Below are 24,714 nucleotides of genomic sequence, written 5' to 3' on the forward strand. Positions count from 1 at the left end.
TTTTCCAAATTCGTTTATTTTTAACATCAGTCACATTATTCAATTAATTATAAAAACACTGAAGTTTTCAAGAGATGTTTCTGATAAAACTGCAGAGTAAATATGCGTGAGAACAGCAAGGATTATAATCTCTATAAACCTTAGCATTTGGGGCTGTTGCTATAACAAGAGAATTCCTCTGAGGAGGTTATTTATCAGCGTGAATCATACCAGATAACACACAGCCTCCTCCCACACCACAAACAGAGTTCATTTGTCCTTTACCTAGTGATGGAAGCAAAAGATCGACACGTCTGTCAGCAGTACGCTCAGGGAATGAGAAGTGTGAGGGACCGGACTGGATTCTTCAGATGCTTCCAGCGTTCAAGCATCCCAGCTTGGCAAATATTAAATATTTAGCAGGCTGAACTCTTTCCCAATAAACTGAGAAACAGAAAGCAAAAAAAACCAGCCCATCTCTAGCAATGTCTTGAGGCCTTGAAAACACCAAATACTCATCGATGGAACGACTCAAGCCCTACCTTTAGAAGCAGCCTCCACAAACCCTGCTTTATGGGAAGACTGACATCTCCTGCAACGGTTTCACTGTACCAACATGAAATGTTTTCTCAGCCCAAAGTCTATGTGTCTGCTTAACCTGGTAAGCAAGAATCATAACAACACATTTGGCTTAATCCAGCTTTTAACTTTTATCCAAGTACGTTGCCATGTACTGTTACTAGCAGTTTCTTTTTTTAAAGACACACGTTGTGGTAGAATTATTTGATAGCTCTGACATTGTCTGCATAGAGGGCAAAGATTAAAGGCAAGGAGCCTGGGCATCAAAGCCTGGCAAAGAGAGCAAGGACTCCCGGGCTTTCATCCAAGCTTTGCCAGACATGCAAATCAGCCTTGGGAAAAGTCCCTCCCAGATGAGCCTCAACTTCTCTGCAATACTTAGGCACATCCCTAACTTTAAAAAATAGGCAAATCATGTTGATGATTGCAGACTTCAGGACAAGGAGAGACATTTTGTTCTACTTGCCCTTAAACGATGGAATCCTGCCTAACCAGGGATCCCAGCCATGGCACAGGACACAGCAGCAGCACATAATAACAGCAGGGAGCCATTTTGATGAAGAGATGTGTTTAACTGGTTGCCACATCTCACACACGAGGGTGAGACTGCTGCTCCTGGCCCTGCCTCGTGCTGACCGCAGGGCTGTGTGATGCCAGGGCCTCCCTCCCGCTCCGGGACAGCCAGCCCAGACACTGCTGGTCAGCCTGACCCACGGCCCGCTGTGTGGTACCCGGAGGTGCAAAGCGAGGATGGAGTGGCCACACCACTGCGATTGTGTGGCCTGAATAGCAGGGTGCCTGCAGCACATGGGACGTGCCCATTGGAAGGGATGTCACCGGGAGCTGCTTGCGCAGGGAAGGCACTGGGACAAGTGCCTGGTTGTCAAGGGGCAGCCCCAAAGAGGATGCAGAGGCCATGTCTGTCAGAGCTGCCTCTCCCATCACCTCAGCCCAGGCAGGGACACCTCATCTTCAGGCTCCAGGGGCCAAGGCCTGCCATCCCCTCAGCCAGCCCACTCCAGTAGCAGCTCGGGCTGCTCGGCCTGCGGAGGGGCTACGGGGCATCGCGGGGGGGGGCGGGGACGCGGGAAGGCCCGAGGAACCCCCCTGCCCGGCAGTCACACAACCAGCCAGGCGGGCCAGCCGCGCTCCCACCACCTTCCCCACTGAGGCGACACCGAGACCGCCGTGAAACCCCCCATTTCCCGCCCACCCCCTCAACCAGGGCCTTAACCAAACCGACAACCTCCACCTCCAATCCCAGCACTTTTTTCCCCGCCCCGTGCCACAGCAACCAATCAAGGTCTTTCTGTGCTCGGCCCGCCTTCTTGCTGCTTGCCCAATCGAGCGGCGCCGCTCTCGCGCTCCCCTCCCCCCTCTCCAGGGAGGAGGGAGGCGGGGGGGGGGTTACGTAGTGTCGGGTTGGTATTCACGAAGCGCTGTAGTGGTGTTGTTCTGCCTCGTGGCTGCCTGCGGCGTTGGCGTAGCGGCCGCAGTTGGCGTAGCGCTAGCAGAGGCGGCTGTGGCAGGGAGCAGCGGTGGCTGTGGCGGCCGTGCGAGGAGAGGGCAGGAGGTGCGAGCAGGGCCGGGCAGGGACCGCGCCGGGACCGGGCCGCAGGTTGGTGGAGAGAGTCGGGAAGCGGGCTGGGACCTCCCGCACATCGGCTGGTTATTTTGGGGCTGGGAGGGACGCTGAGACCTGGCTGCAGCTCGGTGCATGGACTGGGAGGGGGGCTGAGACCTGGCTGCAGCTCGGCGCATGATTGATGGGGCCAGAGGTGGGCTGTGGCCCGGCCACGGCCCAGTGCATGGCTTCTGGGGCTGGGAGAGGGGCTGAGACCTGGCTGCAGTTCAGTCTGGTTCACAGGGCTAGGAGGCAGGCTGAGACCTGGCTACCGTTCAGTACATGGCTCGGAAAGTGAGCTGAGACCTGACCACAGCTTAGTGGATGGCCCGGGAGTACCAGGGAACAGGCTGCGACCTCACCACACAGGGCCCAGAGGTGGGCTGAGACCTGTCCGCATCTCTGTGCACGGCCCAGGGGGCTGGATGGCAGGCTGAGACCTAGCTGCAGCTCGGTGCAGGGGCGGAGGGGGCAGGCATGGCTCATGGAGGGGGCTGGTGGTGCGGAGCAGTTGACAGTCTGCCCCCTCACTCTGCTCAGAGGTGGCTGCAGGAGAGCAGTGCCTCTGTGGAGGTGCCCGGGCCCCAGCGCAGCAGGCAGCACCGGCTGGATTCACCCGCTCCTGCCCAAGCGGGAGAGGGGCTTTAACTGCACACCCGTGCAGGCAGCAGGAGCGCCGTCTGCTTTGGTTTGCAGTCATTAATTCTTAATATCAGTGAGGATTGTTTACTGCCTGGTGTTCATAACCTCGTCCCTTTTAGATGCTAATCAACTCTTGCCTCCCTAGCTTAGGCGTTGCGTAAATGCGTAATGAAATTACCATCTCCAGCCCCAAAACTGAACTGTGCGAGGCATGGCTTAGTCTGGACCTGGTGCTGGGGGAAGGCAGCATACTCGGTGGGCCTGGCTATTGGACAGCCAGATGACCTGATTCGGTTGTTACCCTGTGTAATCTGGAGCAGACTGCTTTTTTTTTTTTTTTTCCTCTGTGCGGCTTTCTCCGTTTACAAGATACAGGTGCTAACACTTAGGGCTGGTTGGAAAACCAGAAAAGAAACAGATTTATGCATTTCTTGAGATGGCTTTTGTTTACTCTTGCTAGACTGATCTTGGTCTGTAAACTGCTTCTAAAGATGATGGGTGAAAATAGAGCAGATTTTTATTAGCTGCTTTGCAAAACAGAAATTATGAGAGGGATGACAACACTGAAGCTTGCTCTAGGCAAAAAGGGGAAAGAGGATGTTTGGGCCAGGCTAATTGGGGCCATACTTCTTAAGACTGGTATGAGTCTGGACTGAATATTACCCATCCAAACTGGTTTTAGAGGAGGAGGAGGAGCCCAAGACTGGCTGAGACTAATTTACTTATTTCCCTCCCAAAGGCTGACCCGAAGACCTGTATCAAGGAGTTGCACAAGAGGAGGAGATAGAAGCTGGAAGCTCTCTGAACGTGCTGCCTGCAGACTTAAGGCTTCTTCGGAGACTCAAGATGACTTCCCACAAGAGATGCTTTCTAGAGGGGTTGTGCTGAAGACAGAGCACATCAGCCTCTAACTGGGACAGCTCCTGCTGGTCTGGAGCTGAGTCCAACTTCTCTCCATCCCTTTTCCCTTGGAAATGTTGCAGAGATTTAATCTGACCTCTTCCTCCTCACCTGAAGCCTGCCGTGGCGATGATCCCACAGCCAGATCCGACCACCAAAGAGAAGAGAATTGTGCATTTGAAGCCGGGCCGTCATTGTAACTGAACTGGAATCTACTCCCTGCTTGTTCTCCTGGAACGAGTGCCGTTCCTCTGCTTGCCTGTGTGTGTTTTGAGCCACTCCTCCCTGATCTTGTTTGGAATTCCTGGGCTTTCCACGCTGAATTTGCCCATGGCTTTCCTGATGAAGAAGAAGAAATTCAAGTTTCAGACAAGTTTCACTCTAGAAGAGCTGACTGCTGTCCCCTTTGTGAATGGGGTTCTGTTCTGCAAAATCAGGCTGCTAGATGGAGGAGACTTTGCTAGCTTATCTACCAGGTAAGAGGCTACTTGCAGACTTGATTCCTTGCTGCACTTCTTTCCCTGGTTATTCTTCACTTGAGCGGTTTAGCATATGGCTACCACTTGCCTACCCCGTGATGGGATTTTAATAGTACTGTTGTAGGGCCCCACATGCCGCATCATTCTTCGGAGCGGGGGAAGAACATAGTTGGAGAGCTCTGAACCCAGGTGGTGTTGGCTGATCGGAGCTGGATTGAGTTTTTCAGAGATGTGGGAAGGGAGCAGGAGGTCGCTCCCCTGAAACGGACTGGGGTTTGTGTATGAAATCCTCTTTTTTTTTTTTTTTCTTTTTTTTTCCTCCTTGCCCAAGTTCTCACATGCTATTTCAGACCCTATGCTATATTGCTTTCATATCTGACTTGAAACTCAACTCTGTAGAAAACTGTATGTAAGCAAATCAACCCTTCCCAACTTTGCTCTCCCTGTTTGCTTCCGAATTACTGTTCTTGGTGAGAGTGGAAGTAGCTTGCTTTGCATTGCAAATTGCTGTGCAAGGGAAATCTGCTGCCTGGAGTCAAAGTTGTCAGTGTTAAAGATACAGTTTATCTCCTTGAACTGATGCCATTGCATCTCCAAGTTTCTAACTGCAGTGTTTTCTTCTTTATGTGATCTCTCATATTTGGATAGTTCTGCTGCACATCTTAGAAGGTTGTTCTGCCATCATGTATTGGCATTTCTCTGTCTCCTTCACACAGGTGTGTCCCCACTCCTGCTACTAATTGCTAATAAAACCTTGCTTTGTTTCCAACTATGCACATAGATTATCACCAGCAGTATGCAAACACGAATTCCGTAACAGCCCAGACTTGCTTTCTTTCTGCCTCAAGATGTGAAGGAAGCCTTCAGTGGCTTTCAAAACTTTTTTTTTTTTGCTTTCCTGAGTGACTGCTCAGTTTTAAAGGTACAGGATTAGTTTGTGCGAGCTGTTAACTGCTTTATCCCAGAGCTAAAGCCTGGTTTGGTCTGGTTTTCCTCTTTGTGGTGCTGCACACTGAGCTTTCTCATTTCAGGACAGAAGATTTTATTGGGCAAGCGTAAAACATTTCTGTCTTGCAAATAGAAGTGGTAGGGCATTGCTCAAAGCTTGGTTTTTCTTCCAGAGGCACAGTGCAACCTCATCTGAAGTCTGTAGAAGCTGTGGGCATGGAATACCTGCAAAAATGGACTTTGAATTACTTTCTCTTTTGAAGAAAATCTATCAAAAGAGCTTTTCCTTACAGTGTTCTCCCCTGAGGCTAGATCCCTGGGTTTGGTGGAAGCAGCTTATCTAAGGAATTCAAACAGTATGTGAACTTGGAAAGAAATTAACCCCTCTGCTTCCTGGAGTCATAATAAAATGAGTTGAACTGGAGGGTGTATCAGGAAAAGCCTATGCTGAAAAATGTCAATCTCCCTCTGCTTGTCGTCCCTGAAAGCAGCTTCTAGGAGACGTTGCTGGGGTTTGCTGATGCTGCCAGCCGCTCGGGTTGCATTGGGTTGTTTTTTGAGCTGGCTGGGGTTCAGCAGTTCGCTCAGCATGGTGCGTTGCAGATGTGTTCCAGCAGCAAAATCGTCTGTAATTTAAACCAAACACATACATTACTCTCAGCCGGCTTGATTGCTTATAAACGTGCAAAGGAGAAGTAGGCTGTTGGGTTTGCCGCCTTTCCTCTAACCTGTCTGTACTCTAACTGAAAGCACATGGAAACCTGTTCCTGCTTGAAAAGTTACAGGTCTCAGTGGTATTGAGTCATTTCCAAATATTTTCCCCTGTTGCAGTTAGAGAAACTTCAGGAGGGGTGAATTTCCAGGAACAGTGAGGAGAAGAGTTACCATGTGGAGAGGCTCCCAGATCATGCCTTGGCTCCGCTCTATGCTCCTGTAGTCATTTCCATGACCTTTTTGATACTCCTTGCATCTGGGGAAAGATTAAAGGGAAGAAGATGCTATGTCCATGTTGTGTTAGAAGTCTAACATTATTTAGGAGCTGTGATTGCTTCTCTGAAATCAACCACTTCCAAAACCAATTGCGTTTGAGGTTGCAATGTCTGTCAGGTCATCTTATGTGAGCTGCTTATGTAAAAAAGTCTGGCGTTTGCTCTGCAATCGATTTGGGCTTCTTCTGCGATCTGTGGCAATAGGAGGTATGCAGCTGTGATTGAGCAGACCAGTAGCTCTTTCTGCCCGTGAGTTTTTAGGGAACTGATCTGAACAAGGTGTCCCATGTCATTTGGAGTCTGTAAATGGGGGGGAGAAGTACGTATAGGAACCCTTCATAGGACACATTAAATCAGTTTTCTTTTTTCTCGATTAAGTGACCTATGATGTGAAAAGAAGAATGTTGTCTGAGAAGGCAAGAATCTCAAGAGACAGATTTTTCAGGTTATTTACAATAGACTTACTTGGCAGCGTGTGCCAAGGGGATATGATATATCCCATGAGTGGCTAGGTGGCACTCGGTTAAATTGACCTGTGAGCGGAGCAGAAGCAGGAGGCTGTACTGCCAGCTCCCGTCAGCCCGTCCTGGTCCCAAGTCCACTTCAGCCTGGGTTGCAGCGACCTGGGACGGCCCGGCGCTGTGGGTCTGGTGGGGCCGGGACCCCCCTCCCAGCTTGGAGCTGCTCACGCCCCCTCTGCCTGGGCAGGGGCAAAGCAGCTGGCTGGAGGGGAACCTGTCTGAAATGCATTAAGACTTAATGCTCTTAGGAATTCAAGGCACTCTAGAAAAGGTCCGGATCCTGTCAGCACATTCGGCTTTGGGGATCTGCCTCTCTTGCGCTTTCTGGTTTGTTTTTTTCTTGCAGGCAGGTACCCTTTTTCCACACTTGCTGTGCTCAGGCCTTGCATTAAACCATGGGTATTTTAGTGACTAAAGTTGCAGCTGTAAATTTCCTTTCGCTCGTCCTTTCCCCTCCCTTTGAAAAGTCTCCTTATGCTCTGGCAGGGCTTCTGAGGATAAGATTCTCCTGTTTCAGTTTACAGTGCTCTGTGTGAAAAGCATCTATTGTCTGTGGGTTTATCGCCCTCCCGTTGGATTACAGAAGTTTGTCTTCTGAGAACGCATCTGAGCCAGGTGTAGGCCAGGCAGGTGCTGTATTTCTCCACGGAGAAGTACTGGTATATTCCTTGAATAGTATTAATCCAGATACTTAAATAGCACAACCGCCAGTGGATTCAGTTGCCTCCCAAGTATTTTTAAAAATAGCAGGCACAGAGTAGTAGGGATGTATTCATGGCAACCGTTTTTGTGAAGCAGATGGGCTGCTGTGTTTTGTACCAGTTTGAAGCTTTTTGGGGGGGTGCGCGTCTTTGTTCCTGGAGAGATGATACGATAAGCTCATTGGGAAGCTTCGGATCCATGGATTGGCGCAGGCAGGAGCCTGGATGTCCAAATGAGTGCCTAAAGGTACAGGCTGATGTAGTACATACATGTACATCTTTGGGTATCATAAAAGAGGAAGACTTGATGAAATTTCCCCCTCTCTGCTTACAGTGTCAGTTAATGTTGAGTGACAGCCAGATGCTCTTTACCTCGGTGCTGATTGATTTCTGGCTGTGTGTTGGCAGCGAGCATTGCTGGTGCATGATGTGAAGGAAGTGGAAAGCCAGGTGTTATCCACAGACTCCTGACACTTCATCCTACATTGTTCTGTTAGCGTGCCAATAGTTTCGCTCTGGTATTTCTGAATTTGAAGGAAGGGATTGTACTCTGAAAGCCCCTGGCTGACTAGAGGAAGGACTGTTTTGCATGAGTTGAGCAACTTTGAGGGCATTTCCCACCTTCCTTATTGTCTTCTGAAGGCACCTCAGCTTGTGTTTCCTTTGGGACCATGCTTTTCCAAGCACATGCAGCATTTCAGCTTGGTTTTCTGATCCTGGCACTCCTGCACCAGTTTGAACCAAAGAACATAGTCTTCTGCAGCCCAGCAGCTGTTTGCGTGCAGGCTTGATCTGGGAAGAGCTGACCCTGTTAGGGTGGTCCGGCCTCAAAGTATTTTGGTGCTGTAAGCCTGAACCAAGAATGTTCTTAGCCTTGCAGTTTTTAATTGAGTAAGAATGAAAGGCCACTTCCTGCGCTGCATGCTTTTTTTGTGTGTGTGTGTGTGTGCGCGCGTGTAAAGCTGCATCCAGAAAGCCAAAGGAAATACTGATATTTGGGAAGGCACCTCATACTGATAGCTCCTGGTGGAGTGAGGTCAGCTTTTGTGTAAGTGTGGCTTTGTCATCTTTCTGTAGGTGCAGACCTAAAGCTGCTTGCTTTCCTCAGCTGGCAGGATGCAAAGCATCATTAGGTCTTAGTGGTATACAAAACTTTTTCATTTCTGTAGGACATAAAGGGGGAGAAGCATTGCCCTGCTAACACATGGCTAGTGATTCAGAAACCTTTGTAAAGGGAGGTATGAGTTGTACCCCCTCTGAAATGCAGCTGTGTCTCAGTGGTGGGACTTGGAAAACAACTAATTCACTGTCTTCACGTAAAAAGTCACCGTGCCTGATGTTACAGGTTCCTTCAGGTAATTGGGTTCACCGCATTTGGCTCTTCCATACTGGAAAATTGTGAACTGTTTGGTTAATCAGAGACTAAAAGACAGCCCAGTTGAGATCTAAACCTTAACCACTGTCTGTCTCAAAACAAAGTTTAGGTAACTAAATAGTTTCTTCTAGAGTCAGCATCCCCAAGAGGGGAAGAAAACTAGCTCTAGTGAAAGGAGAGGATCGCAGGCTGAGTTCTGCCTCTTGATTTGAGCAGGATTGCCAGGGTGTAGCAGAGGAAGGAGTCTGGTTGTGGCTCTAAACTGTTCTCCCAGTTCCATATTTTAGGACGATGTGCTTGGCTCTATCCTCTGCTAGAGCATGTAGCATAAAAACATATTTTAGAAGTGCTTTTGTTGCAAACATGTCTGAAAATGAAGACCTTCCCTATATATAAATATATTCCTAATATACAGATTGAGAGTGTGAGTTTTAATGCTCCAGAGCGGCTTCACATGCTAACATCCTTCTTTCCTGGCTGCAGTCTCAGGAGTGGGCTGTGGGGCTGTTAATGGAGGAGGCATTTGAATACAGCCTCTAGAAATTATTTGCATTAAAGCAACCTAGTTTAAGATAATATTAAGGCATAGTACCAGCACTGTTAGCATTCTGAAACAAATATAGAGAAACTAGACAGCAAAGATGAGAAAAAAGGGTTTTCATTCCAGCAGTGTAACTGAATATAGGTGAAAGTTGTGAGAGCAGAAGCAGTGGATGAGGTTTAACCTCTGGCATCAAGGGTGTTGGAAGAAGTGCCGAAGTGATACAGCACTGCAAGGTCCCTGGCACAAATGATCTTAAGCTGCACTTTGAATTTGCAGAGCATTTCTTTCACCTTTTCTGGGCTTTGGCTGCTACACCTGGAGGGTCCAACTGCAGAGGCTTTGGGGTGGGTTGATTTGCTTCATGCCAGACTTGCCTCTTCCTGTCACCGGTCACTGCGTTGGAGCCTGTTGCAAGACAAGCAGAATGACGTTAAAACTTTCCTGGCATGGGGGCTGCATCCTGTTGAGTAAAGAACGGTCTCTGTTAATGCTCTGACTCCTGTTCTGCCTGCTGTTGCTCAGGCAGGGGCTGCTTTGTGGACCAGAAGCTGTAATTTAAAGCCCTGTAACTGATACGCTGTGTGTACAGCATCAGTAAATATGTTCGGATACAGCTGGCTTTCAAACTTCCCCCTCATCACTGATTCTGAACTGGCATTGCTTTGACAGCTAACTCTTAGCGACAGCCTTATCTGTGTGACTTAAGCAAGCCTTGGCTCAAAAAATTACTCATTGGAAATTAATGTTCTACTTTGAGACTGGGGCCCTGTGGCTCGTTTGATTTGCAGGGTGGCCATGCTCTCAGCTCTGGCAGAGGACAAGGGGAAGTAGGAGAGGGTGCCCCCCCCCCCTTTTAAGACATGTATTTATTTCTCAAATACAGGGGAAAACCTAAATGGCTTGCAGTCTGTTTATTCTTTGTGCTCTTGAGCTGCCATTAGTGTTGACTCTAGCTTTGTAGCTGTATTTCTGAGGAATTTGTGCATGCCTTCGGGAGCCTGTGGTCTCGCTGCACAGTGGTTGGTATTTTAATAGGCCATAAGCTGCCAATGGCAAGTTGTTCTGGTACCAGTTTCTAGATAAATGAGGTAGGTACAGATTTATTTCTTATTATTATTTTATTGCAGGAAGCTACATCTGGTAGTGTTTCAGGAAAGAACCTAGTGTCTCCCTCAGATCAGCAACCTCCCTCACTTCAGGGCAAGTCTCTATGCTCGCAAGCCTGACGGAGTAGGTTGGTGAGCTCTCGCAGCATCCACCTGCGCTTGGCTCTGCAAGGTCTCATCCATGCAAGGACAGACGGATGTGGCTCTGTGTGCGGCCTGCCTTTTTCAAACAGGATATGTTCTGCATCCTCTGTGGGCTGCCGGCTCTGCACTGGGCTGACAGTGGGTTGGGAATTATTTTGTAGTTTTGGCTCGTCATAAAATAAACCAGAAGCCTTTAGGATGCCCTGGACAAATTTTTGGATCTGCTTGTTTCTTCTGTAACGGCCTATGACCTCATATCAGTAATTCATGCTGTAAAGGTGATTTTTTCAGGTGGCTGGATGTGTTACCCCACCCTACTACCAGCTGCTTATCCTGCAGGATGAGAGGCTTTTTTACTTGTGGTTTAATCATATTATGCCAAGTGCACTTGCTGGGAGACACGACACACATCACTATCGTAACTCTGGACTTGGCATCGTGATTCCTCTGGTACCATACAGTGGGACTCAGCATCTCATTTCAGTGCCTGGGTTTGAAAGGCACTTCCCACTAGACAAACAGTTGTGCCTGTGTTCACTGGATGAACAGCCTTCTTGTTTGGTGTATTTTTACTCTGATGAGCAAGAAAGGGAATTGTTCTGCAGGATTCAAAATTGCTGATCTTCATGGAGGTCATTTTCACATGCTTCTCATGAGTCGCTCATGTAGCTCAATTGAAGGCCGAGATGAGAAAAAAATGGAGGAAATGGGATGGGGTTATGGGGATGAGGAAGAAAACGAAGAGGAAGCACATGGAGATGAGAGGGTTGGGAGGAGGCAAGTGTGGAAGAGACAGGATGTTCTAGATAAGCAGTAGCATAGACAGTCTGTATAATGGATGCTTTCCTTGCGGATAGAAAGTAGCTGAGCTGGCAAGAGAGCAGTATTTTGGCTGAATTTATCATACTTCATTGGTGAAAGGAGGCCTTGAAGGAGGTCCCATGTTATAGTAGGAGATGGGACTGAAGCTAAAAATACTTTTACTCCCATATGCTGTATTCTAAATAAGAAATGAACCCTGTCCGTTCAGCCTGAGAGCACTGAGGGTGCTTACATGGGATGAAGGAAGAGAGTGTATGGTTTTACTGTCCTGGAAGGGCTTGGAAGCTGCAGCACTAATTAGTGATGCAGCTTCAGAGACCTACAGACACCATCACCCCTGCATGTGGTTGGTAACTAGCCTGAAACGTGCTCTGAAATAAACAACTAAAGCTGGAAAACTTTCTTTTGGGATTGCTGCTTCTTAGAGCTGCGTGTTTGCCTCAATGAGGCAAGTCCCTTCTCTTGCCATTCAGTGTACTTAATGCAGAAAAGGAAATTTAAGGTCTTGTTTAGTGCCCTTCAGAAATTACCAAGCATTATGCTCCAGTCTGGCTTTGCAACGGAAAAGCAGATGAAGGAACTCATAACGGTAAACACCATGAAAGGGATGTGGCCTCAGGGTTTCAGTTTGGGGTAGTCACATACCTCCATTTTTGCTTCCAGAATAAAACTTTATATGAAATGACTGTGGCAAGATGTTCCATTAATGTGTATTGGGTTAATGATCAACAGAGACTCCCTCAGCCAGCTGCCACATGAAAGACCGGTCAGCACATGCCGACCTGTGCTCCTGCGCTGCCAGGGAGTTTTCATTCCTCCTGAAATGCAAGTGGTGAGCATGAGGAGTACAAAACGGGGAGGCCGAAGGTTTCCAATTGCTTCGTACTCTGTCCAGTCACTTCTGTTTCCAGTCCTTAAGGGATAATATTTCTCATCAAAATAAAAATGCAAATGGTCAGGAGAGAGGGAAGGAAAGGCTTGTCTGGAAAAACTCAGGCTTAGAGAATTAGTTTTTTCCTCGGCCTTGTATCAAACACTTTCAGGCTTTATCCATGCTTGAAACAGCAAAGGTGAGGTTAGGTGTGGTATCATGGTTTTCAGTGGATTTTTGTTCACGTGTGTATAGGTTGGGGAGAGGGTTGCCAGCTTGGTTGTGTTTTCATGGTGCTTTTTCTGTTTCTCTTGTTAGTTCCTGTTCTTCCCATCACCGCCTAGGCTGTGCCTGCGTGTCACAGAGTATGAGGGAAGAATCAAGGATATTTATAATTCAGCAATCTTTCCAGATCTCTTAATGCGCCATTGCCCTGGAATGGAGCAATAGTTTTAGCGTTCACACTTTGACATAGACTTGCTGTACCAGATGAGCCCCAGCTAGTGCAGCGTCCTGTTTCCCAACTAAGCAATAAGGGCTGTTCAGAGGTAGTCTGCTTGCCTCTGTTACAGATTAATTATGCAGTAACTCCTCTGTAGGAAAGCTCTTTTCCTGGCTTCTGTCAGCAGCCTGCTATGTTTTATCTCATACTTCGGTAGCACAAGGCAATTGCATCTGCATAAATGTTGAATTCCTTTCAAGTGCAGTGGTGCTCATCTTACGCCTTCAGTAGCCTGCAGTGCTCCTTGCTGCAAGGGAAATTCTATGTTGTGGAGGAGTGTATTTCCTCTAACTGTTTTTACATTTGTTGCCTTTCTGCTTTGTTGAATACCCTTTTTCTGCTGTACAAGGAGTAGCTGACCATACTCTGTTTGGCCACTGTTCTCTTTAAGGTCCATTTCTGATACAGGTTTATAGCAATGGCATTTCCTGCTTTCCATGCGAGTATGTCTGTTCTTTCAAAACAAATCTGCGTGTTGTCTTCCCTCCAGAAGTGATGCATACACATCTCCAATGTTGTTTGCTCTCAGTAGGGGAGAATCAAGGGAATATGTCTGAATACAGCTGGTAGTGACAGCCGCAGAGGAGGTAAAAATTCTCTGATCCTCAGAAACCTGCTCCTGGCAGCCGAGCAGTGGGAGTCTATGCTAACATCTCCCAGGGGCTTAACCAGCCCCGACTGCTGTTGCAAAATGCAGAGCTCTCCCATATTCTGTGTTTAACCAAGATGTAATTAATGAAATTACCTTCCTCTGATTAGGACAAGTTGCATCATGAGATATTGGTCTTTCTTAGAGAATTGTGTTTGTCTGGAGCTCTGGCTCCAGAGCAGCAAAAGCAGCTCTGACTGCTCTGTCTCAGACCCCTCCTCTTGCTGGCTCTGGCACTCGGGGATAATGCTGCATCTGACACACTCTGGAGTCGGGGCAGAAGGGAGAGTTGGGACAGGGTCTAGAAATCCCAGCCCATCACCACCAGTATGGTGGTAAGTTGGGGGGCAGAAGGCTTTACTCAGCAGCCTTTTCTAATTTGCAAACCTCTTCTGCCAAGTAGCTTTTTCTTGATAAACTCTAACAGTGATACATATTGATGGAGGGGACGGAGGTTCAGGGAGAACATGTTTGTTCCTTGTCCTTAAAACTAGTGACCTGGTTTGTGGTGCTGAACAATGCCTTTATAAAGGAACCATAATAAAACACCTGTATTCATTGTGGAATGGAAAAGCTGCTGCTAATGTATAAAGGGCTTTCTCCTGGACTACTGTATTGGTTTTGACTAAATGTAAGTGACTCATAGGGGAACACGTCTGGACATGGTAGGGTGTTGTTACCTCTTGGGTAACTGAACCTACTTTTATCACCAGGGTTGACTTCAGGCAGCTTATTTACTGAAGGGTTCTTCAGCGTACTCGAGCCAAATTGCAATAATGTACATCACACGATATTAATGAAATTATTCCAGAAATTAACTTGGCCTCATGTGCAGATTAATTTGCACTATAAAGACTTCTCTGGTACAGCTATATTGGCAAACTCTCCTAACTGAAACAGGGTTGATATTGGCAAAAAAATGTCACTTAATATTCTGGCATCAGTATGTCTTCACGTGCCGTAAATCTGCCTTAGAGGCAAAAAGATTTGTCTCTGCGTACATCACTTGCATCAGGGATTTCTTTCTAGTCTTGTGTTGATTCCCTTCAAGGTTTTCATTTTCCAGATTTACTACCCCAGCAAAGCCCTGGAATATTGAGTTTACCCATGTCATGATTTTTTTTCATCTCAGGGGGGCATGTATGGATTTTTTTGTGTTGAAGTTATCTTTCTTTTTTTCTTTATAAGAGCATCTTGTTTACAAACACAGCTTTCTTGCATCACGGAGTTGTAGCCATCTCTTGTATTCTGTGTGGTAGGGATATTATCAGAGTTCTCCTTGCTGGAGTTTACATTGCTGTCTTTCTTCACTAGGAGTTTAAATTTAGTCAGTAAAAGGCAAATCTGGAATCTCTCAGAATGACAGCTAACACTTAGGGGATGAAGAAAGTTTATAAATATATCAGCAACGGATAATCAGTGAATCTTCATTTTACATCTACGGTCTGCCAGAAGTGAAAAGGCTTTCCAAGCCACAGTGCGTTACCGAAACACATATTGCATCTCAAATGTGGTGGGTTAATCTACCTTCATCTTGTAGACGTCTGTACAGAACAAACCTTAGAGTTTTTCTGAAGTGTTTGGGACCTTCTGAAGCTTTAGTTCCTCTATCTGTTAGAACCACAGGAGAGATTTGAATTGTGATTTGTCCAAAGGGCAAACAGGCCCTGGGGAGTCAGGACATTTTTTTTTTTTTTTCCCCCTCTTAACTTTTGTGGGTTTTACTGTGCAGTCGACTTGGTAATGAGCTTGAGCACCCCCTCCCTCTGTGCCTTCCATCCCCAGTCACATGGAGGTCTCTCAGCTCAGGTTTGCTCATCCCCTGTAACCCCAGCTGACTTGGCCGGAGACGTAGGGAAGAATTTGGGAGCCCTTCTGAGTTAAGTTTTCCCCATGCCCATTTTACACATAGAGCACGTTTGGTTGTTCAGGGGTCATAGTTGTGGAAAGTCAGATCTGAAAGGTATTTATGCCCAGAGTTAGACAAGTTCTTCAGAGCATGCTGGGTGTGATCTGCAAGGTAGCCTGGTCTACTGCAGCACAGAGCAACCATGGGAGCAAGAGGAACAATACAGCTGAGACAGGCTGGAGAAAGCAGCACCAACGTACAGCAACCTGAGTGTCATAGCTGGTGGCTGACCCAGGCAGACCCAAGGGAAATCTGCAGTGCAGACCTGTTCTTGCTTCTTCCGTAACTGATATCCTTGTGAATTTGCTTGTGAGAGGAAAGCATTGGTGGTGGGCTTGGCAGCCTGGCACGTGGTTTGTTCTTGGCTAATACAGCTCCAACATAGTCCATCAGAACAATAGAAGTAGGAGTTGGTGTGGTGACTCAGTGCATGATCAGAGTTCAAAAAAAGCAAATGCGTCTTTCAGTGTTCAATACACACGTTATTACAGACTTGTGTTTCAGTAACTGAGTCATCTATCCAGTTACTCCTTTCTTTACACTTAAGGGTTTGGTTCTTTGCTTGTGATGTTTTTGCTCCTGGCACACGTCCCTGGCCTCTGACCGAAAAGAGCGTGTGCTCTGTAGATGTGGCAAGAAGTCCTTGGATAAGTGCTGCTTCGGGTTGGTCTGTCTTCAGTGGCGTGTAACAGTAGATGTATTGCACAGCATTTACTGTTACAGTCCCTTCTTTTCCTTGTTTTCCTGGTGTCCGGCTTTTCTTCTCTGCTGCGAGATGACAGAATGTAAATTATAAACACCTCGAAGCAGACTGGCTCTGCTGGGCATGTCCTGTCTGTAAAGTGCCATGTACACGTCCCTTGCTGCTCTGTGGCCAAGTCTGTTAGAATTATTTCCCCTTGCCTTCTCCCTGCTCCACCCTTACTTACCCTTCCAAAACTCATCTGACTTGTTCTATAGCGTAAGTTTTAAAGGGTCATTATTCCGTGACTTTCTTTCTCCACTTGGCACAATTTTTATTTCATTATGCAACTTCTGCTGTAGCACTTGATCACCAGCTGCATGCTATTTTTTAATAACTTCCATTGTTTCTCATGGTATTTTTTAACATAGTTCATGTTAGGAGGAGCTTGAAGGTTTAAAGATTTAGATACAAGGAATGGTTGGAAATAAATTTCCTAAAATAACCCCCAGTGCTAGGTTTTAGAAGCCGTGGATGTACTAGAGAGTGTAGCTACCCAGTGCAGTGACCTGGAGTACATGAGATGGACTCCACCAGAAAGCTCTTGCCTGTGGGACATTCTGCGTGAGGTGCAGGATTTCATGTCTGTCACTTATAAAAGACACATGTCTGGGTGCGTGTGACTGGAGTCCAGATATAACTGAATTACTGCCTTTCAAAGAAGCTGTTAATAAACAACTGGGAATGCTGATGCCGGGGGGGGGGGGCATTTACTGGTGATTGACTGCCACCCCCATCTTCAGTAGGTATTATCACTCCCTGGCTTGTACTGGTGGACCTTTATCAAGATTGATCACTGCCTTGGAGGGAACTGTAATATGCAGTTCAAAAGCTGTGCTTCTACGGAAATAGGCTTCTTCTGGAAATAAGGTTAAAGACGTAAAAACACAATCACTTGCCTGCTAGATACAAGCTTATTCCTAAGGAGGATTTCTAAATGATTCTTTGTATCCTGTTTTTATTTCATGCTCACCTTGTTGTTTGTGCTCCAGCTCTTTCCTTGCCTGCCTTTCACATACTTGGTGCTGTCGTCGTCATCCCCTCTCCCCCAGTGAACAGTCTTGACTGTTCTTTACCTTGACTTCTCAGCTGTGCCCGAAGTTTCTTCCATTAGCTTATTTCTTTCCTGCACAGTTGCTGTTAATCCTTTTTCCTGTATTTGTCTCTTCTCCAATCAAATAGGGGTTATGCAGGCTGTGCTGTTAACTGCGTAAGTGGAATCTAGTTTCCTGAGCTGACTTTCCCCTACTCTTCCTTCCCTGTTCACTCTTCCCCCACCTCCCCAGGTGCCAGCAAACAGCAGGAGTGGATGTCTGCCCATCTCCTGGCGTGAAGCAGAGCTGAGCAAGCATGGTGAAGCCCTCCAGAAGTGTTGGAGCTTGCCTTGTTCCCCCCCCAAAAGTGCTGGGTCATGTGAATGCTTCATTCTAAAAGCATTGGTTTTCAAATTTGGCATTTAGAGAGCCCATACGCATCTCCCCTCTGGTGTGAATGAAGACCTAAATCGATAGGTGTAAGCTGATGCCCAGACAGGGATGGGGGTAGGTGTCCTTCTCCACCATGGGTCAATGAAATGGATTGCTGGGAATTCAGAAGTTAATTTTGCGAGTAGGTGGTAGATGTGATGACCTTACTGTTAAACCCTTGTTTAAAACACTTGCAGTGAAACATCCAAATGAAGCTCGTTTCAAATGACAAAGGCTTGCTTAGTTCTCTTAGTAACACATTCTGCATCATCTGTGTCTGAGCCATTTTTCCATCATAACTGCTCATGTCTACTACACAACAACTAGCACTTGTCAGCTGGAGAATACGGGGTTGTTTGCGGTGGGGGAGACGTCCAGCTCTTTGGGTTGGCAGTTGTTCTGGTCCGTGATGTCAGCCCAGTCAAAACAGAGTAACTTTATTGTTGAGAGCTACTTGTAGCCCTTTCTGTTCTGCTCAGGGAAGGCAAAACCCCTCCATGTGAGCAACTTGCCATAAAGCCCTTGTACGCCTCCAGGTTAAACTGCCTTGGACTTCCATGCATTGTGTATCCAGCTGTTTTTCTGTGATCCTGTATGATGTTCCCCAAGGAATATAGTGTGTCACCTCTCATTCTTGGGATACGTTTCCGCTGAGCTTCCCAGCACCCGGCACCTATTGCTGCATCACGTTGGCCTCTGCTTTCTACCTGCATTTGGCCTGCATGAGCTTGACAACAAGATAAAAAAGATAGCAGCCCTAAGCCTTTACTAATGCGATGGGTTCCCACGCTGCTGTTTGGTGTGCTGTCTGCCAATGGTGAATCTTGTTCGCTGTTGATTTCTCTCCTTTTCCTTGCCAGGCAGCTGGATGGCAAAGCCTCAGAGCTACAGTTTTCTTTAATAATACATGTGCTGCAGTGAAGTGCCCTGTCCTAAGCCAGTTATTTGGGGGTACCTACAGGTTCTGGATCACATATCTGAACCAGCTAATGGCTAAATGAAGGCTTACTTTATATTATATATATATGTTCACCCACCTTTGTATTTTCTATGCTTTATAGGCAGTGATTAGGCCTTCTGTTTGTAGCAGGACCTGCTGTGTCTGTAGGATGGTATAAATTTTGGCGTGCTGTGAGCATGGTGGTGTGAATACTGGTTACTGACCTGGGCATCTTGAAATAGGTTTTTCAGGGATTTTCCTTGTGCTTACCAAAGGTCTCTCCTACAGCTTTGCACTAGGTAACCTGGTTAAAATAGTAACTGTCTTCTCTGGAGCATAACGCAGGATTATTCCAGACTTCGCCAAGCTAAGGGAGTGTCAGTGATCCTGCTTTAATTCAGCCTTCGGAAGTGCTGGGGAATAGATGAAGCTGTCCTAATGGTGGGTCTCTGCAGCTGAAAGCAGAGCTGTGTAAAGAAACGCAATCTGATGAAATAACAGGGTTTTTTTCTTTTCCTCCCTCTGATTGAGGGGATTGTACCTGCATCGCTGAGGTTGTGTTACCTTCCTCCCAAAAAGACCCACCATTGGAGTGTCTCGGGGCCCTTTCAAGGGCTGCTTTTCAATCCATCGCACTTAAATGAATCTGAGCTGGAACTTGGCTCCTTGCCCTCTTTAAAATGGTGTTATCTTTCTTGTATCTTATCAGGTCAAGATGCTGCTTCAGTGATGTTGTGCTCCTGTGTGCAGTGGTGAAGCAGTGAGGAGGATGCAGAATATGTCTGCTGCAAGCAGGCAGAAGGATTAGTTCTGCTTGAAGGGTCTGACACAGATCCTCATCTCCAAGAGGGGGGACAGTGAGCATGTGGATTGGGCATCAGAAATAGGAAAGCTCACCCTCCCCTTTTGTGTAGATGAGGAGGAGGAAATCTGAATAAGCAGCTCTTTGTGTGTGCTTATCTATATACTGTCTCATTTAGCCTGAGGTTTTCCCACATCTGCTGCTATGCATGGAACATCAGACGGAGACACATTGCTCTACTGAAATGTTGGGCATTAGAAAGCTATTTTTTGTTGTCGTTGACTTCCCAATAAGCCTGTGGCCTTTTTATAATGTTTTGTACTTTTAACTTGCTTACATGTGACTACTGCCATAAAGTAAGATTGAAACATCTGCTTTTCTAAATGTTTAAGCAAGGCAAAACTGTTTCAGCAGGTTGTGTGTTTGAAGCGTGATATCCAGTTGGGCACAACTCAGCTTTGAGTCTGTAAATAGAAGTTTTAATCTCTGTCCTGGCGTTTCATTAGCTAGGTTTTCATGTGGGAGAGAGGCCCATGGTAGCCCAAGATAGCATGGGTCGTATACGTGGCCTTTTTCTAGAAGTGTTTGCTTTAGCTAACTGGCATTCATAGTGAGCTTTGTGGCTTTCTGTAACAGTGCAACTCTGTCCGTGGCACTAAAATCACAGTTGGTAAACATCTCTTCTCCAAAATCTGTTCATTGCATGTTCCTCCGCCTGCTGCAATATGGCTGTGCGTGAGATCCAAACCCAAAGAGGCCTTGGTGGCTTCACCGAGCGCACGGCTGCTTCTGTAAAAGCAGGTGAAACAGTGGGCCACTCCTGTGCATCATTCCCGTTACTTGGATTCATACCATGCTATGGTGAAACCTCTTCCAACTGATCTTTTTTCTGGTAAATCTTCACTCAAGGGGTAGGATGGTGGCAGGGGGATGCTGTAAACCATCTGTTCTGGCTGGTGAAGGAGCTGGAGGTAGGTGAGCAGCTCTGGGCTTGGAAGACCCCGAGAAGCTCTTTCTGGAACTCCGCTCTTTGCAAAAGCTGCTGCAGGGTTGCATCAGTTTATTCTGAGGACGTATATTTAGGTCTGGAAGAGTAATTACACAGCTTTGAATAAGTCTTGAGTTGGAAGAGGGCAAAGCTTAGCTTGGCAGGGATTCAACCTTCTGGGAGTCTTTCTGCAAAATGGTACAGACGGCTTTTTTAAAATAAAACTTCTGAAGACCCGTTGAATTGGCACCTAGTACCAGGCATTGGTCTGATCTATTTCTGGCTCTGCAAATACAGAGTAAAACTTAAAATTAGACACTTCTGGTTTTAAGCTATTAGTTTCTGCTTTTCTTGTAGGTGCCTTGTGATTAGGATGGAAGGAAACGCCTCTCTTGGTGCAGCCCTCACCACGCTTCTTGTGTGTTTTTGGTTTCTGTGTGATGGCTCCTAATTGTACATCAGAGAATATTCTAGGGCTAAATACAAAACTGCTCCTCATCTAAGTCCACTTTTTTTCCCTATTTTAGTCTTCTCTAATTACCAGCCTAACGATAGCTTGGTGGGAGGTGAATAGACAAAGCCCATTGCTTCCCCACATGCCATCTTTTGGAAATGTGGAACTAATTTTTTAGAGTTTGACTTGAAACAATAGTGCTGTCACTTGCTTGTCTAATGATACAGACCCAGCCCTCATGCTTAAAAGCCACCCTTTACAGTAAAAAAGAAAGTTGAAAGTCATAGTTGAATGATTGTGAAACTTGTGACTGGAAAGCAGCTTTGAATTTTATCTTGTAAACTCCTTTCCGCCCTGTGCAGATTATTCTGAAGACATAAAAAGCCCCAAGCTACACATGCACCTGCAGCTCAGGTTTGGGTTCACAGTGCTGTGGGTAACATAACCCCCCCCAAATCCTTTTCCTAATCCCTTGCACCGTGTGGTATCTACAGCAGTTTTGGAAAGCCAACATACATCCTTAATAAGAAGCAGAATGCCTGTTAGCAGAGCTTATGCTAACAGCAAATTAGCTATGAAGGAGCTCTATTACTAATCAGTACTTTTTGCCATGGTTTGAAGTAATTAGCCTTCATTGGACTTAGCAGCATCCAGCAGATGCTTAATCATAGCTGCATTGTAATACAAGCGAGAACTCATGAGTAAGGAAACTCGCACGCTAGAGCAGTTCTTGCCGATCCTACTGACAAAGCAGCTGTGGGGAGCCAGGCACATGCGATGGGTGTTCGGGAGCTGGAGCTTAGTCACTTAAATATTAGCTCGTGACAGGAGTTAGAGCTCTGAGCTGCATCTGTGAGCGAGGTTTGCAGCAATGGGCTGTCGTACCTGTCTCATCTGAAGACCGTTCGCTTGTAGCTGCCTTCCAGGATTCATCTTGAAGCTCTGCTGTCGTTACAGAATTAGCACTAGCCTTGCTCTCTAGAAAATAGTGGTTCCTTTTTAAAGATGATTAATGCTGCTAAAATATTCAGTGTTTTCTGCATCCCTTGTACCTTCCTTGTGTTTCTGAAGCATATGTGTTCACAAGCGTTTTCTGTTCTGTTGAATTCCTGTTTGCATCTGTACCTGAATTTTCCTTCCTTTAGGTCATTCAGGATATCTATTGTTAAGTCAGGTTTAAGGCACCTCACATCTGAAATGTAACTTGCCTAATTTGGCCGGCTCAGTGAATATTTTATTATAGGCAAAGCCTTTTTAATCCCTCTGGAAGTGTTTCTTCTCCTGTCTGAAGGAGCTGGAGTGAGCTGAGTGGAGCAATGAGAACCAGATCTCATCTTGAATTAATCCCAGATTCAAAGGTATTTTCGGCACTTAGATGTCTCACTTTTCAATGACTTCAATAGCTAGCCTTAGTTCTGTCTGGAAGGAGTTTAAGTTCACTGCCTTGAAGGAATTGCTGCCTTCTGTTTTCCCACGTTTTAAACAGAGATGATCAGCCTTTATCTGCATTACAGAGGATTACAGGTTTCAGTTCTTTGTCAGTTACTCCTTTTCTGTTCTCTGTCTTTGCCTTGGCCAGCACATTCAGGTCCAACAAAACAGCTTGGAGGACTAGCAAGGATCTCCTGGGTCAGGATCCAGTCCTTGTGCCTGTCCTGTTGGGCTCACCTCGAGGTTAGAGAAGGGCTTGTTGGGCTTCTGCCCCTTCCGTCCCAGGAGAGTTGAGGCAGTACCAAGACTGATCATTCTCCCCTTTGCCACCGATCTCTTTGGCTCGTGCCATGCCCTCGTCAGATGGTGGGAAGCCTCCCTTTCCCTGCTAATGCCAACAGTTTATCAGGTGCCCTTACCCCTTTGTCCTGTGCTAAGAGGAGAGATAGCAGCGAGAGGCAAACTTGCTAGCTCATAGCTGTCAAAAGCATATTCCCTCCCCCCAGCCTCCTTACTTTGAGACCTTCGTTGGCTGAGGGCCAGGCTCCGAGCTATAAACAGATCAGGTCCTGCAGAGGATCCGTGGGGAACCGGAGCCCCGTGAAAGGACCCACACACCTTGTTTCCAGGCTCCTTTGAACATGCCTCCTTTGAAGGGTGAAATCCAGCTTCCCCTGAGGGCTCTGCAGAAGCTAAAGCTGTACCTGAAATGACTCCTGTGCTCAGGAAGGTTTCTTCTCTTTTCTTCCTGCGGGCTCAGGCTACACCGGAGCCGTGTGCTTCTCCTCTCACCCTGGAGATCAGGGTAGGCTGCTCAGAAGCTGTGCAAGCAAAGCCACCTCCTCCCAGGCTGAGACTGCTCTACGGTTTGAACCCCCACCCCCCCCATGATTTGAAGCACAGTGTTTGCTTGGCATGCTCCTGTCTGTGTGCACCCAGGAGCATTTCCACGTGCATTTTTGTCCTCCTTCGAGCTGGCCGTCCTCACTGGCTTAGTCCCAGCATAAGAAGAAGGACAGCTGCCTGGGAAGGACAAGCCGTCCAGTACACGTAGCACATTTGCTGTACAGAGGCTGTAGAAAAAAGGCACATTGTAGGAAGATAAGCTTGCGAACCTTCAGCCCAGTTCGGTTACGGATGTTGGATCTGTCCAAGCCAGACGGTGAATGAGCTAAACCGGCTCAGCAGGAAATGTCGGAGAGCTAGTGAGAGTTTTGAAGGCAAACTCTGTTGATGGGACGATTAGTCTTCCCTGTAACCCAGGTGGATTTTACCTGTATTGACTAGTGAAAAACTTGATGCTAACGTAACACCTTTGTGTGGTATAGTTTCAGGTGGTATTGTAGAGGATCTTTGCAGGCCAGATCATCAGTCATTAAAAAAGATACTTAATAGTCAGGTTTGATACGGCTTTGTACCTTTATTTGAAGACTGGTTTTTGTTTTGTTTTGTTTTTTGCATTCTCATAGAGAGGAAGTTCAGGAAAACTGTGTCCGCTGGAAAAAGAAATTCACCTTTGTGTGTAAAATGAGTGCCAACCCAGCCACAGGACTCCTGGACCCCTGCATCTGCCGAGTATCTGTCCGTAAGGTGAGCATCTAGCTTCTGCTTCTGGCAGGTAGTGGCACCAGTGTACTGATGGTGGTTACCAGCTGCTTTTTTGGCAGCAAGAAGAATTGCATGGACACTGGTGGGAAGGAAAGATTGTTTAGGTCAGGATGGAGTGTCTCTCTCTCCAGCATGGGTGCTTGACGGAGGGTGGGAGCGACCAGGGTACTGGTAACCCTTGAGAGACAGAGGTTTGTGAAATCCTGAGAGCAAATTCCAGGATTGAGTAATGATTTTCTCCCTGTTTCCCTAGCACATATAATAGCTGCTTTTCCTGTTTGTTTTGTGTCCCGTTATAGGAGCTGAAGGGCGGAAAAACCTACTCAAAGGTAAGAGTAAAGGGCAAATGTGGCAGAGTAATGATGGTCTTGTCTTCTGTTAGTGCCTTACACCCATTAGAAACCAGTGGCTGCTGTGTGAAGCAATCTGGAGAGACGGTCATTAGTTCTTAGTTTAAGCCTGAGTTAAGTGATTTCCCAAAAAAATCAACTTGCTGGGACAGGATCCAGATTACACTGGATGTGGATTTGAGAAGGGGGTTGGGAAGATGATCTGCATGTCCTCAAACTTTGGGGAAGTTCTGAGTCAGATGTGAACTCTCTGGCTTCTGGCAACGTCTTGCTAATAAAGAAACACAGATTCCAGTTCTGTTCTCCAGAGCACAGCAACCAGCTGTGGCTGGGGTAGGCACCTCGCTGCCTCATGAGTGCACACAGAAACCTACAGCAGAAATCATCACCTTCCAAAGCACAAGAGGCATTGAGGCAAAAACCAAACTGATCATCAGGGATGTTTTAGTTTGTTCTGCCCTGTTTTCTTGCCTGTGCTATGGGAGAGACAATGGGCCACCCCCTTCTCTGTGTGCTGGATCAAGAGACAATGTTGGCTTAGAAGTTCAGCTCACACAGAGCCCAAAACCATGTTTGTTTGAAAATGAGTCACTGCTGCTAGTTTCTAATAAACAGATGTTCAGGTCACGCATGACCTTGTAAGAATTCT

At 46.8% G+C, this 24,714-nt stretch overlaps 1 protein-coding gene across 2 annotated transcripts in view; it reads left to right on the plus strand.

Moving 5' to 3' along the window:
- Positions 1-2,006: 2,006 nt before the first annotated feature.
- The window catches only part of EEIG1 (estrogen-induced osteoclastogenesis regulator 1), a 38,006-nt gene continuing 15,298 nt past the window's right edge, over positions 2,007-24,714 (plus strand). Inside the window, exons 1-4 of one of the 2 annotated variants that reach the window (XM_054848626.1) lie at positions 2,007-2,176; positions 3,564-4,200; positions 23,577-23,697; positions 24,015-24,044. In XM_054848626.1, coding sequence (XP_054704601.1) covers positions 4,055-4,200; positions 23,577-23,697; positions 24,015-24,044 — 297 coding nt within the window. In that variant the 5' untranslated portion in view covers positions 2,007-2,176; positions 3,564-4,054. Of the gene's footprint in view, positions 2,177-3,067; positions 3,200-3,563; positions 4,201-23,576; positions 23,698-24,014; positions 24,045-24,714 lie in introns of those variants that run through there. The other variant, XM_054848627.1, reaches the window with a different exon arrangement.

This window comes from Grus americana, chromosome 20 (assembly GCF_028858705.1).
Source record: "Grus americana isolate bGruAme1 chromosome 20, bGruAme1.mat, whole genome shotgun sequence".
NCBI classification, from domain to species: Eukaryota; Metazoa; Chordata; class Aves; order Gruiformes; family Gruidae; genus Grus; species Grus americana.